At 28.6% G+C, this 14,520-nt stretch overlaps 2 protein-coding genes and 1 long non-coding RNA gene across 3 annotated transcripts; all 3 read right to left on the reverse strand.

The window, feature by feature from the left end:
• Window positions 1-2,361: 2,361 nt before the first annotated feature.
• On the reverse strand, window positions 2,362-7,532 carry LOC108562546. The gene is made up of 13 exons (XM_017920928.1): window positions 7,526-7,532; window positions 7,202-7,357; window positions 6,983-7,139; window positions 6,684-6,927; window positions 6,496-6,606; window positions 6,114-6,216; window positions 4,372-4,527; window positions 4,158-4,314; window positions 3,863-4,106; window positions 3,693-3,803; window positions 3,526-3,628; window positions 3,379-3,470; window positions 2,362-2,409 (listed from the first exon to the last, which is right to left on the reverse strand). The coding sequence occupies exons 1-13, from the start codon at window positions 7,530-7,532 to the stop codon at window positions 2,362-2,364; spliced, it is 1,689 nt and encodes a 562-aa protein (XP_017776417.1).
• Window positions 7,533-9,349: 1,817 nt separating this feature from the next.
• LOC108562550 (cytochrome P450 9e2-like) lies at window positions 9,350-11,372 on the reverse strand. The gene is made up of 5 exons (XM_017920933.1): window positions 11,072-11,372; window positions 10,811-10,974; window positions 10,425-10,756; window positions 9,911-10,367; window positions 9,350-9,860 (listed from the first exon to the last, which is right to left on the reverse strand). Exons 1-5 carry the CDS (start codon window positions 11,266-11,268, stop codon window positions 9,424-9,426), a joined length of 1,587 nt encoding a protein of 528 aa, XP_017776422.1. The 5' UTR covers window positions 11,269-11,372; the 3' UTR covers window positions 9,350-9,423.
• Window positions 11,373-12,363: 991 nt separating this feature from the next.
• On the reverse strand, window positions 12,364-14,352 carry LOC108562556. The gene is made up of 3 exons (XR_001891065.1): window positions 13,990-14,352; window positions 13,831-13,928; window positions 12,364-13,747 (listed from the first exon to the last, which is right to left on the reverse strand). It is a non-coding gene; the product is annotated as an uncharacterized LOC108562556 (long non-coding RNA).
• Window positions 14,353-14,520: the final 168 nt, after the last annotated feature.

The raw sequence follows: 14,520 nt of genomic DNA on the forward strand, positions 1-14,520 counted from the left end.
TGAGGCTCAAGACGTCCTCCTCATGCCTTGATAGAATCCTTACTAAGGTAGTAGACTCTCCGGTCTTCCTCGAAGTGATACGCCACAGTTTTGATGGTCGAAGCTGATGATCCATCAGGGCTTCCTCTACTTCCTCCATGGTGATGGTTTTGTGTACACCTTTTGTGTAGGAGCACTGTTCATGTTGTTGCGTCGAAAGAAAAGTGAGGAAATCGAGACGGATGGGTTGCCTAGACGGTTCGGCAGCGTCGCAAGCTTCTCTCCCAGCTTGGCGTTAGCAGAAGTGATAAAGGCTGTAGTGCCTCTAAGTCTAAGATCTTCAGTGCTCTTATTAAAATTCATGCCGAATTCAAATGTTCGTAGCAGCTTCGTCATAAAGGTCGGCGTGGAATTAGCGACGGGGATGTTATCAACGCGCCACTTGAAAACTCTAGTTGAGGAGGTCGGTGATGATGGCAAACGCGGTGATCTAGGAGCTGGAGAATCGCGTGACGGGGCAGGAGGAACGGGTGGCGGGGTAGGAGAACCGGGAGACGGATCTGAAGAAACGGGGGACGGAGTCGGTGAAATTGCAGTGCGATTACCTTGTCTATTTGTTAAGCGTGGGGATGAGTCTTTTGAGGTTATGTTTGGACTGCTCGGCGAGGCGGTTACTGCTGGAAGCGTACGCTTTGATACGGAGGACTTGGTGGACGTAGATGGTCCGGCTTTCTTAGGCGCAACTGCACTGCGGGATCCCTTCAAACGATCGGATCTCTTCACGTCGGATACTAAATTTCTATTTACGGGCATCTTGACTGTGTTCACTGGTCGGCCATTGATACTCGAGCACCTTCATAGCTTCTTCTCACACAAGAGCAGCGCACAACTTTATAGACATTATATGTTTTTAGGTGGATTTTAAACTTTTAATTATTGTAATTATTTTATAATTTATTTTGTTTGCTTCATATTATAATAACATAATAAGAAATAATACAAATGGTTAGTTGACGTTGTTTGTTGTATGTGACTATTATATTACAAAATATTGTATAATAACATATATAATAACATATAAATTTAATGTTGTTTTTTTTCAATTGTCTAACATAAAAATTCTACATAAATTGAAATTAATATAAAATTTCATACAAAAGTGAATATTATAGAATAATTTTATCTCTTAAAGATAATAATCTCGGTTAACATTTCAATCAATGTCAATCTTTTAGAAATTTCCATAATAAGAATTTCATCATTAACCAGAAGCTCTGGTCTTAATTTTTCATCTACACGAATTTGAACCAAAATGGATAAATATTTATTATGACTTTCAAATTTTTTTTGAAAATCATCTAAAATATAATTATAATATATAAATAATTCAATGTAACAAAAAATTAAAATATTTTTTTATAATAATAATGTAAAAAACATTGACAAAAATTCAATTTAGTAAATTTTATATTATTATAAAATTCAAATCCATGTTTAGAAAAATAATATATAGTAAGAATATTTAACAACAAATTGAACTGAGTGACTGCGGTTAATAGCCCTTTGTTTGTTATTATACAATAAGTTTTGTTTATTATTATATATGAATACACGTAGTTTAGGTTTCATGTACATTTTAAACATAATAAATTGTGTTTCAGTAGCAGCTGGCATATTGACAAAATGTATAACGGCAAATCTATATGCATAGTCTTTCTAAAATAAAATATTGATTATGCAATTAATGAATATAGAACAGTAGATTTATTCTTACATCGGAAAGTCCAATGAATTTTATAAAATCTGTAGGTTTAATCTTACTAATTACTGAAACGTTCACATTGGAAAAATCGCCAATATATTCATCTCTATTGTTGATGTCGTATGTTACAAGAAGTTTCAGGCTCATGAGTATTTTAATATGGCAAGTGTTCGTAAATCTTTTGTAAGTTGTGATATACCGACCACCTTACTAAAAAATAAGTTTAATAAATTAAGAAAATATATTTAAGAAAAGATATTACAAATATCTGTAGAATTTTAGAATTTTAGGAAGTAATGGACTGAGAAAATGCAACTCAGACATTAGATTGCGAATGGAATAATTCATTTCCAATCTCGATTTAGTTTACTCGATGGAACACTTATTCATTAACAAATATGAAAAGATTAGTCTATCACCTGAAATTGTATCGTATATTGTACTCCATCCGTTCCGAAATAAGTGTCGGATTTCAGTTTGTTTATGGATTATTGAAAAAATGAATTAAATTTAGCAGTATTTATTTGACATTTGTCAAAAAAGAAAATTAAATCCCGCGATAAAATATAAATGGCCTATTGATAGTAGAATCATTCCAATCAAAATACAACAAGATAATGCTAATCCACATTACAGTGTTGATGATGAGGAAGTTGTTCGCGCTGGTTCTGAAAATGGATGGAACATAAGAATGATTTGTCAATGATTTTTCAAATAAATAAAATGATCAACACAGTTTGATCATTTTGTAACTGTGTGCATATGCATGTACGTATAAAGGCTAATGACGTATCTGTCGATGCCTCCAAATAAAGAAAAAAACATCAATAACTACCTCTATACGAGATTAAAATGGTCGACAAGATTGAATTAAATGATTTTGATTCATAGCAGACAAAACTTTGAGTATAGCAACTTCTAAGGAAGTACACCCCTAGGGGTGTCGTGAAAAATATTTGGGGGGTCGCAGAAAAATTGATGACAGATTATTCCGGGATGTTGTAATTTATTGCTGTGTTGGTGGTGGAATTTCTACCGATCTTAAATCACTAATCTTCTCCATTCTTAACGATCTTCTTAAAATTTTACTTGAAATATCGTTAGACTTTAACAAACTCACAAATAACTTTTTAAAAAACAAATGAATTAACGCCTACTTAGCGAACTTTTGTTAGATCCCTCGTACAATTAATTAATAAAGTATAAAAATATGAAAGTGGCTTGATTAAGGATATTAAGTCACCAATTACTCGTTCCCCAATTCGAAAAAATTGCATAATCAAAAAATTCAAGAACTCAAATCAACAGACCATAATTTATAATGTGTTTAATTCAAGTGAACCAGACCATAACAAGACATAATTAGGGTAGATGTAAAATTATTATAATAATAATTTTATATAATCTATAAACCACAAATCATAAAATTAATAATAAAAAAAACATTTAATATAATTTTACAATTATTTTGCATTTCTTTATAGATTAATTATCCTAAATGAATATATGTATATTATAACTATAACATATTATTACCAACAACAACATTTGAATAATAATTCTGAAATTGAAAACATAAATTAATCAACATCGAGCTTTTTAAAATTTCCATAAAAACCAAGAATTTCATCATTAACAAGCGGCTGAGGTCTTAATTTTTCATCTACGCGCATTTGTAGCCATCTCGAGAAATATCCATCGTGGCTTTCAAAAAACTTTTGATAATCGTCTGGAAATGAAACAAATCAAGAGATTTATATGATATTAAATGTAAATATAATAACCTGTAGCTTCATTTATGCATTCACCACTTCCACCGTAATCTTTTGGTAACATATCCACGCTATAATATTTTTTTAATGTCTCAAAGCCTTTATGACAGATTAACTGGATAAAATAAAATATTTATTTGAAGTTATATGATATTTAAGTATGAAAAGTAGTTTCTTACTCTTTCACGGAGTTTTGGCTTCAAGCAAGCTTTAAATATATTTAACAAAGCTTCTCCAGCCGCTGGCAAATTAACAATATGTATAACAGAAAATCGATTTCCATATACTTTCTAAAATATTATATGTATTATACAATTATCGAATACAAAATATAAAAATTATTGTTTACGTCATAAATAGTAACTATTTTCCTCACGTCTGTTGGTTTAATTTTGGTAAACGACGAAAGACTTAAATTCGTGAAATCAGCAATATATTCATCTCCATTGCTGATGTCGTACATTGCAAGAAGTTCTATACTCATAATCATACGTGAAAGGATAAGAGTCATATCAAGACTTGCATCATCTCTGTATATAATGATACAAAGCCTTCGTAAATCATTCGTTAGTTTTGGGACACTCAAGAGTTTACTAAAAAAATAGTGAATAAAAAAATAATATTTTAAATCAATTAAGTATTACTAATATTTATGGGATTCTCTAATTTTAGGATGTAATGGACTGTGCGAATACAAATCAGCCATTACATTTCGAATGGAATAGTTCATTTCCAATCTGGATTTCGTTTTCTCGATGGAAAACTTATTCATCAACAAATAGGAAACGATTAGTCTGTCACCTGAAAAGTAAGTTATTTATTGATTATACATCTTAATTAGTATATTTTAATGATTACTGGGCATATCTGGAATATGCGGTTGAGTTTTAAACCATTCCTTCATTGATTCCAAATCGATCTCGAGGTCCTTCAAATTCTTCCCATGGATTGCTAATATTTTATGCACATCATCCTCGGTGTAATATAACTTCGAGTATTTGAATTCTAAATCAACTTGAAAATAAAATAAACATATTAAAAATGGAAACACATTAAATAAAATATAATTATACATAAAAAGGACAAAAGAAAATCGCAAATGTTTGTATTATGTTATTATATATTAATTATTATTATTAATATATAACCTATACTCTTCTCAATAGCATTCAAGTATCATATTTTTGGTATTTTACAAATATATGAGAATATCAAATATTATTTTAGAATGAAATCATAATAATAATAATAAAATCAGTATTATACTAAATACGTATAATACTAAAAAAATATTGATATAAAAATATCTGTTATAAAACCTCACCTGGCATCTTAAAATAGTATGCACGTATACGTATCGATAAATGTGTTATTGCAATCATTCAACAGCTTTTATAGACATTTTATATTGTGAATAAACAAGTTAAAAACTAATGGACCCAAAAAGAGAAACAAAATATAATTGTTTTGAGAACATCAATTAATAATACATATAAAATGAGTGTTATGCATACCAAAAACAGGTTACATATTTACATTATCTTTCATAATAGATCTTTTGGACGCCAACCTTTATTATACGAAACTCACCGACCAGTAGCTGTTTCGATATGTTGGTCTCCGTTACCAATGAACGGTTAAGCGGTTGTACCACCCAATATTACCGGTAAATTTTGATAAGAAATACTGGTAATTTCAGTAAAAATTTTACATTCGGAAATTGAAAGTGATGTTGCACTTGTAATTTTGCCTTGCCTTGTCATATATTAGAATACATTTATTTTTTTTTGTAACACTTATAACATCTGAAGTGTTGTTTCCTGGTGGTATAAAAACTGTATAACCCAACTAGAAATTGTAATAACAAAGTAAACTACATCTTTGTTTTCATTGCGCCTATCTGTATTTTAGAACATAAAAAGATGAATTTTCTTCTTTTGTATATTTTTTTAAGAGATTTAAATCAATTATTATTTATATAAATCACTTAAACTTATTAAATAATAATAAATTAGTTCTGACATCTAAATGCCTAAATTATTATTTAAAAAATAAAACAACATAAAAACCTAAAAAGTCAAAAAGTTTCCATCGTTTTTTAATATGCAAGCAATTTTACATTTAATTAAGTCATCAATTAAATATTTTTTATTTTATTTTTCTACTTTATGTTAATAAAATTTAAGTTAATCCAATCTAATTATTTATATAGAAAAATAACAGATATTATATGTATTAAATACAATTGTTATTAATGGAAGTTCTCTATTTAAAATTTATTTATAAGTTTTACTTTCCCATCCAATATAATTAATGTTTAAATGTAATATTATTGTAATATTTAATTATATAAATTTTAGATAATATATAATTCTATATTTATAATATATTAATCCACGTCAATTTTTTTGAAATTACCATAAAAACCAAGAATTTCATCATTAACTAGTGGTTGTGGTCTCAATTTCTCATTTACACGCATTTGCACCCATTTTGTTAAATATTTATCGTAACTTTCCAAAAATATTTGATATTCGACTAAAACGATTTTTGTATAAATAAACAAATCTGTACAATTAAATTCATATGTAATTAATTACGTGTGGCTTCATCTATGGATTTAGCGTTACCTCCATAATCTTTTGGAAACATATCCAACCCATAGTATTCTTTTAAAGAATCAAAGCCTTTATGAAAACGAATCTAAAAACAAACAAAAATAATTTCATACTTTATCAATAGAGTGTATATGGAAATACATATTCATCAAATGATTTATCTCTATTTTTAACATACATCCAAAATTACATTAATAAAATATTTCATATATTAAAGCAATAAAAAATATAAGAAGGAAAATGTTTTTAAAAAAATATTCCATTAGACCAACTAGATGAACTTTAAATATATATATATAAGATATTGCATAATATAACTAGTCAATTAATAGAAAAATGGTTTGTAGTTATAAAAATACATTACCTTTTCTCGAAGTTTCGGCTTCAAAGCGAGCTTAAAAATATTAAACAATGTTTCGCCTTCTGGTGGCAAATTGACAGTATGTAAAACAAGAATTCGATTTGCATACACTTTCTAAAACATAAAAAACAATAGCAATAATATTTTTCATTTAGTGTAAACTAAATGAAAAATACATAATATGAATTTACCTCAATAATCGTAGATAATTTTTTTAGATCGGTTGGTTTAATTTTACTAATCATTGACAGGTTTACATTCGTATAATCGCAAATATACTCATCACCACGACTGAAATCGCAAATTGCAAGTAGTTCCATATTCGTAATTATCCGTGTAACAATGAAGTGAGGATCGTAACAAGCATCATAATCGAATTTTATATAACAAAGCCTACGTAAATCTTTTGTTAGTTTTGGCATGGCGAATATCTTACTAAAAATTAAGGGAAATAATTTACTAAAATAACTATATAAAATCTGTCGCCCACCAAAAAGTATGGCTATCTCTGAATTTTGGTTGCAATGGACCGTTGGAGTATATATCAGGCATTACGTTGCGAATGGAATAGTTCATTTCCAATCTTGCTTTTGTTTTCTCAATAGAAAATTTGTTCATTAATAAAAATGAAGCAATAAGTCTATCACCTAAAAATCGAAGATATGATTGTTTGTCGCATAGATAACTTTGTGATTTTAATGATGATTACTAGGCATTTCTGGTATATGCGGTTGCGTTTTGAACCACTCCTTGATTGATTCCAAATCGATTTCCAAGTCCTTCAATTTCCTCCCGTAGTTGGCCAATACTTTATGCACATCATCCTCTGTGTAATGTAACTGGGGTGATACACATCCGATATCCACTTGAACACACAAAATCTTCAGATTAAAATAAAGTTAATATTATTATAATATTATAGATTATTAAATCGAATAATAATTTATAAAAAGGTAAAGTTTTATTTTTATACTCATATTAGATAACGTATATTTATGTAAAATCTATTCATTTTTGTACAGTAAATACTCACAAGGCATATTCTGTGTGATTCTTGCAAACTAAATGAATATGATCATAACGAAACTTGCACTTTATATAGTTTTCAATAACAGTTGATATAAAAAACTGATAATAGCGTTTCGAAAATACGTATAAAATATATTTTTAACCATAATTAAACGATATGTTTATGTATATAAAATTAAAATAAGTCAATAAAATTTTTAATAGACTTATAATTTATGTAGAAGAAATATTTGAACATTGAAAAATGATGTGATAGTTTAATTTTTATATGTACGAGAAAAGTATTCAAAAATTTTTGTCAAGTATTATGTTTTATATAAATATATATTTTTCTTGTTTTTAGATAATAAACAATTTTTAATTCTGAATAAAATAATTATTATAAATATAAATATTTCTTTTTAAACAAATACTTTGTAGGGAACCGAAATAAGCAATAATTATGTATAATACATATAGACTATAGACAGAAGCTCTATTAATTATGTTCTTACAAAAATAATAAATATGCTCAATAATCACAAGGAAATATGCATGAAAGAAAAAAAAACAGTAGTCATTATTATAAGAACATTAGATATTGGAATAAAGTACATGTAGGATACTCAAATTTGGGATGGTTATTTGAATTTCGATGGGATATAGAATTTAGAGATGGAAGAAATATTTAACGAAAAAAAAGAGGGGTACAGAAACAATGTTAGTTTTGTAATACACGAGATTCTTTCGATATCGATTAATTTCAGTACAGCAATGCCTTCATATACGATTCAAAATAATCCAATTTTAACATTTTAACCTATAGACAGAAGACTTTCTGCACACAATTTTTCATTTTCGAAGATGACAAATCAGGATATAATCAATTTGTGAAGATCATCTTCAGTAAATTTTCAATTAAACCTGAAAATTGATTTTCCATAATCATTTGGAAACTACTCATTTAAAATGTGCAAATAAATTATTATAATTTTATTTTTACATAATACAATATTCGAAATTATAGCCTTCCTTCATATTCCTTATAATATTGCAACAGTTCCAGAAGTCGTTCATAGTAAAATACTTAAATATGAAAGGAGGGCGACTAATAGCCGAGTGGTTAAGTCGCCCAACCAATGATTTCGTGGATGCTGGTCAATCCAGGCCCTTTGTAAACCCTCTCGGTGCTTGCAGCAATAGAGCCATTGTTCATCAAAGATGGACAGTCAAATGAACGAGGTTCAGCATATCGACCTGAGCCAAGTCGATAGACAATGACAGTGTTAAGGATAGCAGCAGTTTCACAGTAACAGGAAATAGTGGAATCGCAGAGCATCAATATACCTCTGAAGTTAACCTATAAGATGACAGCCAACCAACAAATTCAAAATCAAATGATCAAAATGGTAACTAACAGCCGGGTAAGATAATCTATTTAATGTTAACCTCGATCTTAAATTTACTCAATATTCACATGAACAGATTGTGAATACAATTATACGATACAAAAAAAATATATGAAGGGATTTCGTTTTCGTTATCTGATTTAGTAACAAGCAGCTATTTTAGTATGAGGGATCAATATGTAAGGTTATATTTACATATTGATGCCCGGGGTCTAAAAATCATAAGGACGGCACTAAATAAATGTAAACATTTTCTTTTAAAATACACGTAAAACCAGAAAGACATACAAGCACTATACGAAAGAAACATTGCTATTAGTGTGGGAAAAGTATAAGAATAAAGTACTTCCTAATTAATTTTTTTAAATAATTTTCTTAAAAAACTACAAAATATTTTGATATACAATTATTTATTTCTAATACATTGAAGCAATTATTATTAAAATCAATATTATTAAAAGCACAATATATATCAAACATATAAACGTTATTTGTAACGCATAAAAGACATAGATCATTTATTTCTTGGTTTCAATCCAACCCAAACTCCATTTTTGGCCAAAAAGTTGAAACCAGTTGTCACTAAAGGCAATGGAATATCAGTTTTGTTTATAACTACAATTTCGAACTTCTTCAAAAGGTGAACGTATACCACTTTGGTTTCCAACAAAGCAAATCTAGAGCCGATGCAGCTCCTAGGTCCAAGACCAAAAGGCATATATGAATAAGGTTTAATTTTAACTTTGTTTTCTTCACTGAAACGTTCTGGATCAAATTTATCTGGATTCTCAAAATGATTAGGATCCATATGAAGTCCATAAACTGGTAACATAACTGAATCTCCGACATTGAATTTAATCTCCGGCTCTCCGGGATTCACAGGGGTAACAGTATATGGTTTCACACATACTCTATCATTGGCAACAGTACCAGGCCACTTCCTCAATGTTTCTAAAACAAAAATATTTATTATACAATGACCAATTTGTTCTACTATTTACCTGAAATGATCATATCTAAATACTTCATTTTAGTAACAGAATCATAAGTCACTTTTCCATTTGTTTCCTTCATAGCATCATCAATCTCATTGCGAAGTCGTTCTTGAATATCAGGATGCAAAGCTAATTCGTAACCAAGGAAAATCATCAATGTAGATACAGAATCGAATCCAGCGAAGAAAAAGAATAGGGCATGTGCCGTGATATCTTTAATAGTAATTTCAGATTTTTGTCGTTTCGTAGATTTTCCAACTTCGGATTCTTCGACTGTTGCGAATCCAGTTTCCTTCTCAGTCAAAGATTCTTCATGCTTCAAACGACCTTCTCCAGCTTCCATCAGAAGGTGAATCATGTCAGGTCTGACGATATTTTTCTCTTTGCGCATTTGCACCGATTGCGAAATCGCTTTCTCGAAAAAACCAATAGTGTTTTTATTGAAAATGCTAAATCTTAATAACTAAAAACGATAAAGAAATAATTATATAATTCATATTATGAAAATATGTGAACCTACTTCACTCATTTTCGGACTCGCGATTGATAAAATAAATTTGAATGATTTCCATAATCCCTTAAAATCGGTTAATTCATCTCCCATCATGTAAAATTCGTTTTCTCTATCTTTCATTGAATTGCATTGAAATCCAAAAGCGCATGTTCCTATTATATCATTGGCGAATCTCGTAAAAATATCTTTCAACTCAACGTCGACTACATCTTTTTTCTGTTCTGCGAAAAACTTGACAAATTCTTCTGCGCATTCATCCATCAAAGTGAACATGGATCGCATTTTGCTACTCGTAAAAGCCGGACTCAAAGTCGCTCGAATATCCCTCCATTTCTCGCCTAAAACAATTTAGAAGATAAAACGCAATTCATTTTACATTTTCCATTTTTTACCTTTTAAAGAAAACAAATTTCTGGTCCAGAGAGGTTCAACTGATTCAGGGAAAAACGTGATGTGATCAGTGAAATGATCAAAGTCTTTAACAGTTATTTGTTTAATCAAATCCAAATCTCTCGCAATTAATGCTGGAAATCCGAACTGATACATTCCTATATATCTAATTAAAAATATTTAATTATTATTTTCTTAATAATAATAAATATAATTTATATGCAATTATATACATACAAAATGTTATTTATTTTATGTGTTACCTTTCATTAGGAAATGCATTGTACTGATCCCTGATTATTTGAGGATACGGTCGTTTTGTAAAGATCATTTGTAGTAAATCACCAATTAACCAAGTCTGTTGCTGGGCAACTCCTCTGCTCTTCCAAAAGCTATACGGTTTTACGCATAGGAAATAGAAAAGAATTAACAACAAAATACCGATGATAATCCAAAACATTTTTGCTGTATTAATCTAAAGAACAAACACTAATCTAATATAATAAATTTGTAGGTTAGATGCAATGTATACTGTTACATCTCCAATTTAGAACTGGCATATGTTAAATTTACATTGGACCTTGACGAAAACTCTGACTCAATTTTTAATTAATTTCAAGTGCGTGATATGAACTTCAATTATAAATATATAGATAAATATGACATCAAAGCGTGTTTTATTAAACTTATGTGGAAATATAAATATTTTTTAAAAATTAATTTAGAAATAAATATACAAATATAACTAATGTTCTTAAATTCCTTTACTTCGAAATTATTATATGCAACAATTACAAATAAATTATAGTAAATGTAATTATAATCTATTAATACATATTACAAATGATGAATTGATATGGTAATTTAAGCGCATTTTAATTGAATTGGTTTGACCTTGTTTGTTTCCTACGAACACAGATCATTTAAATATGTTTAAAAAATATATAGCAACGTCGAAGCAACACAGTGAAATAATTGAAAAACTAGTTTTTAATTTCCATAATAAATAATTACGATTCATCGATTATTTTTTGTCTCCATGATATTAACATTAATAATTGATCCATATCTGTTTATAAGAATCAAATATTAATCATATGAATAATAGTTTTGTTTTTGCATATTGTGTTATAAATTAAACAAAAAAACAGTATTATTAAATACGAACGTTATATATTTTTTTAAATAATCTCTCCCATTTCGCAGCAATTTTAAATAAACTATTCAAATTGCAAACCTAATGTGAGAGCACTTGTAAGAAAACCTTGATTATGTTCATGATTATCCTAACACATTGCGTGACTATAATTTAGAAAATTATACAAGATTTTTCGACCGTGACCATCAATAACATAATAATATAATTATCAAATAATAATATAACTATCAAAATTGAATTAAAACTGCAAAAATAAAACACTCTTTAAGGTACAACTAATACAATGTTATTTAAATATCAATAATCTAATATTATATATTTTCAACTGAAATACTAAGAACATTTTGTATGTTTATTTACTATATATCAATGTAAATAATAAGTTAATTTGTGGTAAATGAATAAACTAATAAATAATTATTTACTTAAGTCTATATACTAAGTCTAGTGATTTATAATGCTTAAGCCTATTGGTTGTTTTGTTATTATCAAGCTTGTAAATAGAACATTAGTATGTGATTTCAACATATCTTCGTGAGATAAACCACGATGCCCTGTTTTTATTCCTTATGCATTTTCATTGAAACCTTTAGATAATTTGTATGTACAATTTGCTGATTCCACTCCACAATTGAATAGCATGCTTCCATACTGATTTTAATATTACTAGTAGAGATTTGTAAACTTAATTTGCAATAGTTATTATAAATATTTATTTTTCTGTTTGTAGCTAGTCTCCAGACCATAGAAATAAATGTATCCTATGTTTTAACCATCTGCAATGAAATGAGATCCCAATATATCATAATTATTTTTAAAGTGTTCCTTTTTAATGGTGTATTTGGATACACATTTTTATTGCTTGTAGATAATTTACTTCGTAATTTACCAATTCACAATGGTTAATTTACGATTTTATAAGAACTGCTGTCCCGTCATGAACAGTACATTCGGATGCTTTGTGTTGTACATAAATTCGGAAATGTTGAAAAAGCTTTTATCCGTGAAATGTGTCTCTGAAATTAGCAAAATATCAATTTTATGATTTTTAAGTAACTTACTTACTGCATGATGACTTAGTTTGTATTCCATGCGGCTATTCGCAGTGAGTTGTTTAATATGGGATGGTCGTTGTTTACCGCAAATCCAGATCCTTTTATTGCGTTGTACATTTTTTTTATTAGATTCAACGACTGTTCCATCGACTGTTTTTGGAGAAATGGTTGTTGTCTTTTGTCGAGGCTGCCTTTCGGCAACTATTGTACAATAGTTACACGTCATTATGGGAAGGCTAAATTCCATAGTCCTATTGTTTTTGTCTATTTTTGTCGTTGTTGTTTTTTGTTATTTATATGTCTGATGAGACTTTTATTGCTGCTGTTACTGAGTATTTTGATCTTAGTTGTTGAGAATCTGATCTTGCAATAGTTTAATTTATTGTTATAGATACAGGTTATATTCGTTCTTTTATTTTTTTTTATATATAGTAAATCCTTTGTAGTCAGTCGGATGTTCGACATTGTATTGATTTTGTTTTCACACATTTAGCACGCGTATCAGTGTTGCAGCATATCTGTGATTATAGTGTTAGTATCGTATAGCTTTCTATTCAGTTTCTCTAAATGCGTTTCATGTACTACATATTTTATTACCGGTAACTCATTTCTTTCTTGAGTTGATAAGTTTAATATTGCATATTCGTGTCTTGGAGTTCCTACCCTGTTTTTTTTTAAGATTTTGATGTTGTGTGGTTGGACATTTTTTTTCCAATTATTTGGAGCTGCAATGTATAATACAGATAATAATTCTTGTAAATTTAATGAAACTCGGTGAGGTCCTTTCGCCAACTTTATTTACACTTACTTTGTGAGATTCCATTTCTATCATTTTCATTGCATCGTTCTCCATTCAGAACATACAACTTTGGTTGGCATCATCTTCATATTTATGTATTTTTATTACTAAAACAAGATTTATTTAATGGTTATTAATTTTGGAGTTATATTAACGGTTCTTTGTCACTTTTCACTTTGTGTGTTTTTATTTTAATGTTCACTTTCACAGAATTAGATGTGGTACCCACATGTGTTTATGATCACTTTTTAGGATGTTAGGGGAGCGATATGACCTTCCTGTTTGGCGGTTAGAGCCAGAATGAATTTTCATCAAAATCCAAAATAAATACAGATTATGTAATACAATATAATGTAAATGTGTTCCTTATATACAGATGATCGGTTAATGAACATAATCCGTGAAAAGATATAAATCAAAACATATAAATCTTTTACAAATCTTAAATGATTTGTTCGCAATCCGTATTATTTGTTAACGATCACCTACTGTATTTAAACATTTCGTAACATACTTTTTCATTTTTTTTTAATATTTATTATTTTTTTATTTATTTATAATTTTTCTTTACATCCATCAACAAATTATTAAGCATATCAACTATTATATGTTTTTGATGTACTATTTTTTTTATGTCGTGTAATTTTATTCAGGCTAGTAGTCGCCATGATGTACTAATTAAAATCAATTATTTATATA

Source organism: Nicrophorus vespilloides, unplaced genomic scaffold, assembly GCF_001412225.1.
Source record: "Nicrophorus vespilloides isolate i.1.1-1 unplaced genomic scaffold, Nicve_v1.0, whole genome shotgun sequence".
Taxonomy (NCBI): Eukaryota; Metazoa; Arthropoda; class Insecta; order Coleoptera; family Silphidae; genus Nicrophorus; species Nicrophorus vespilloides.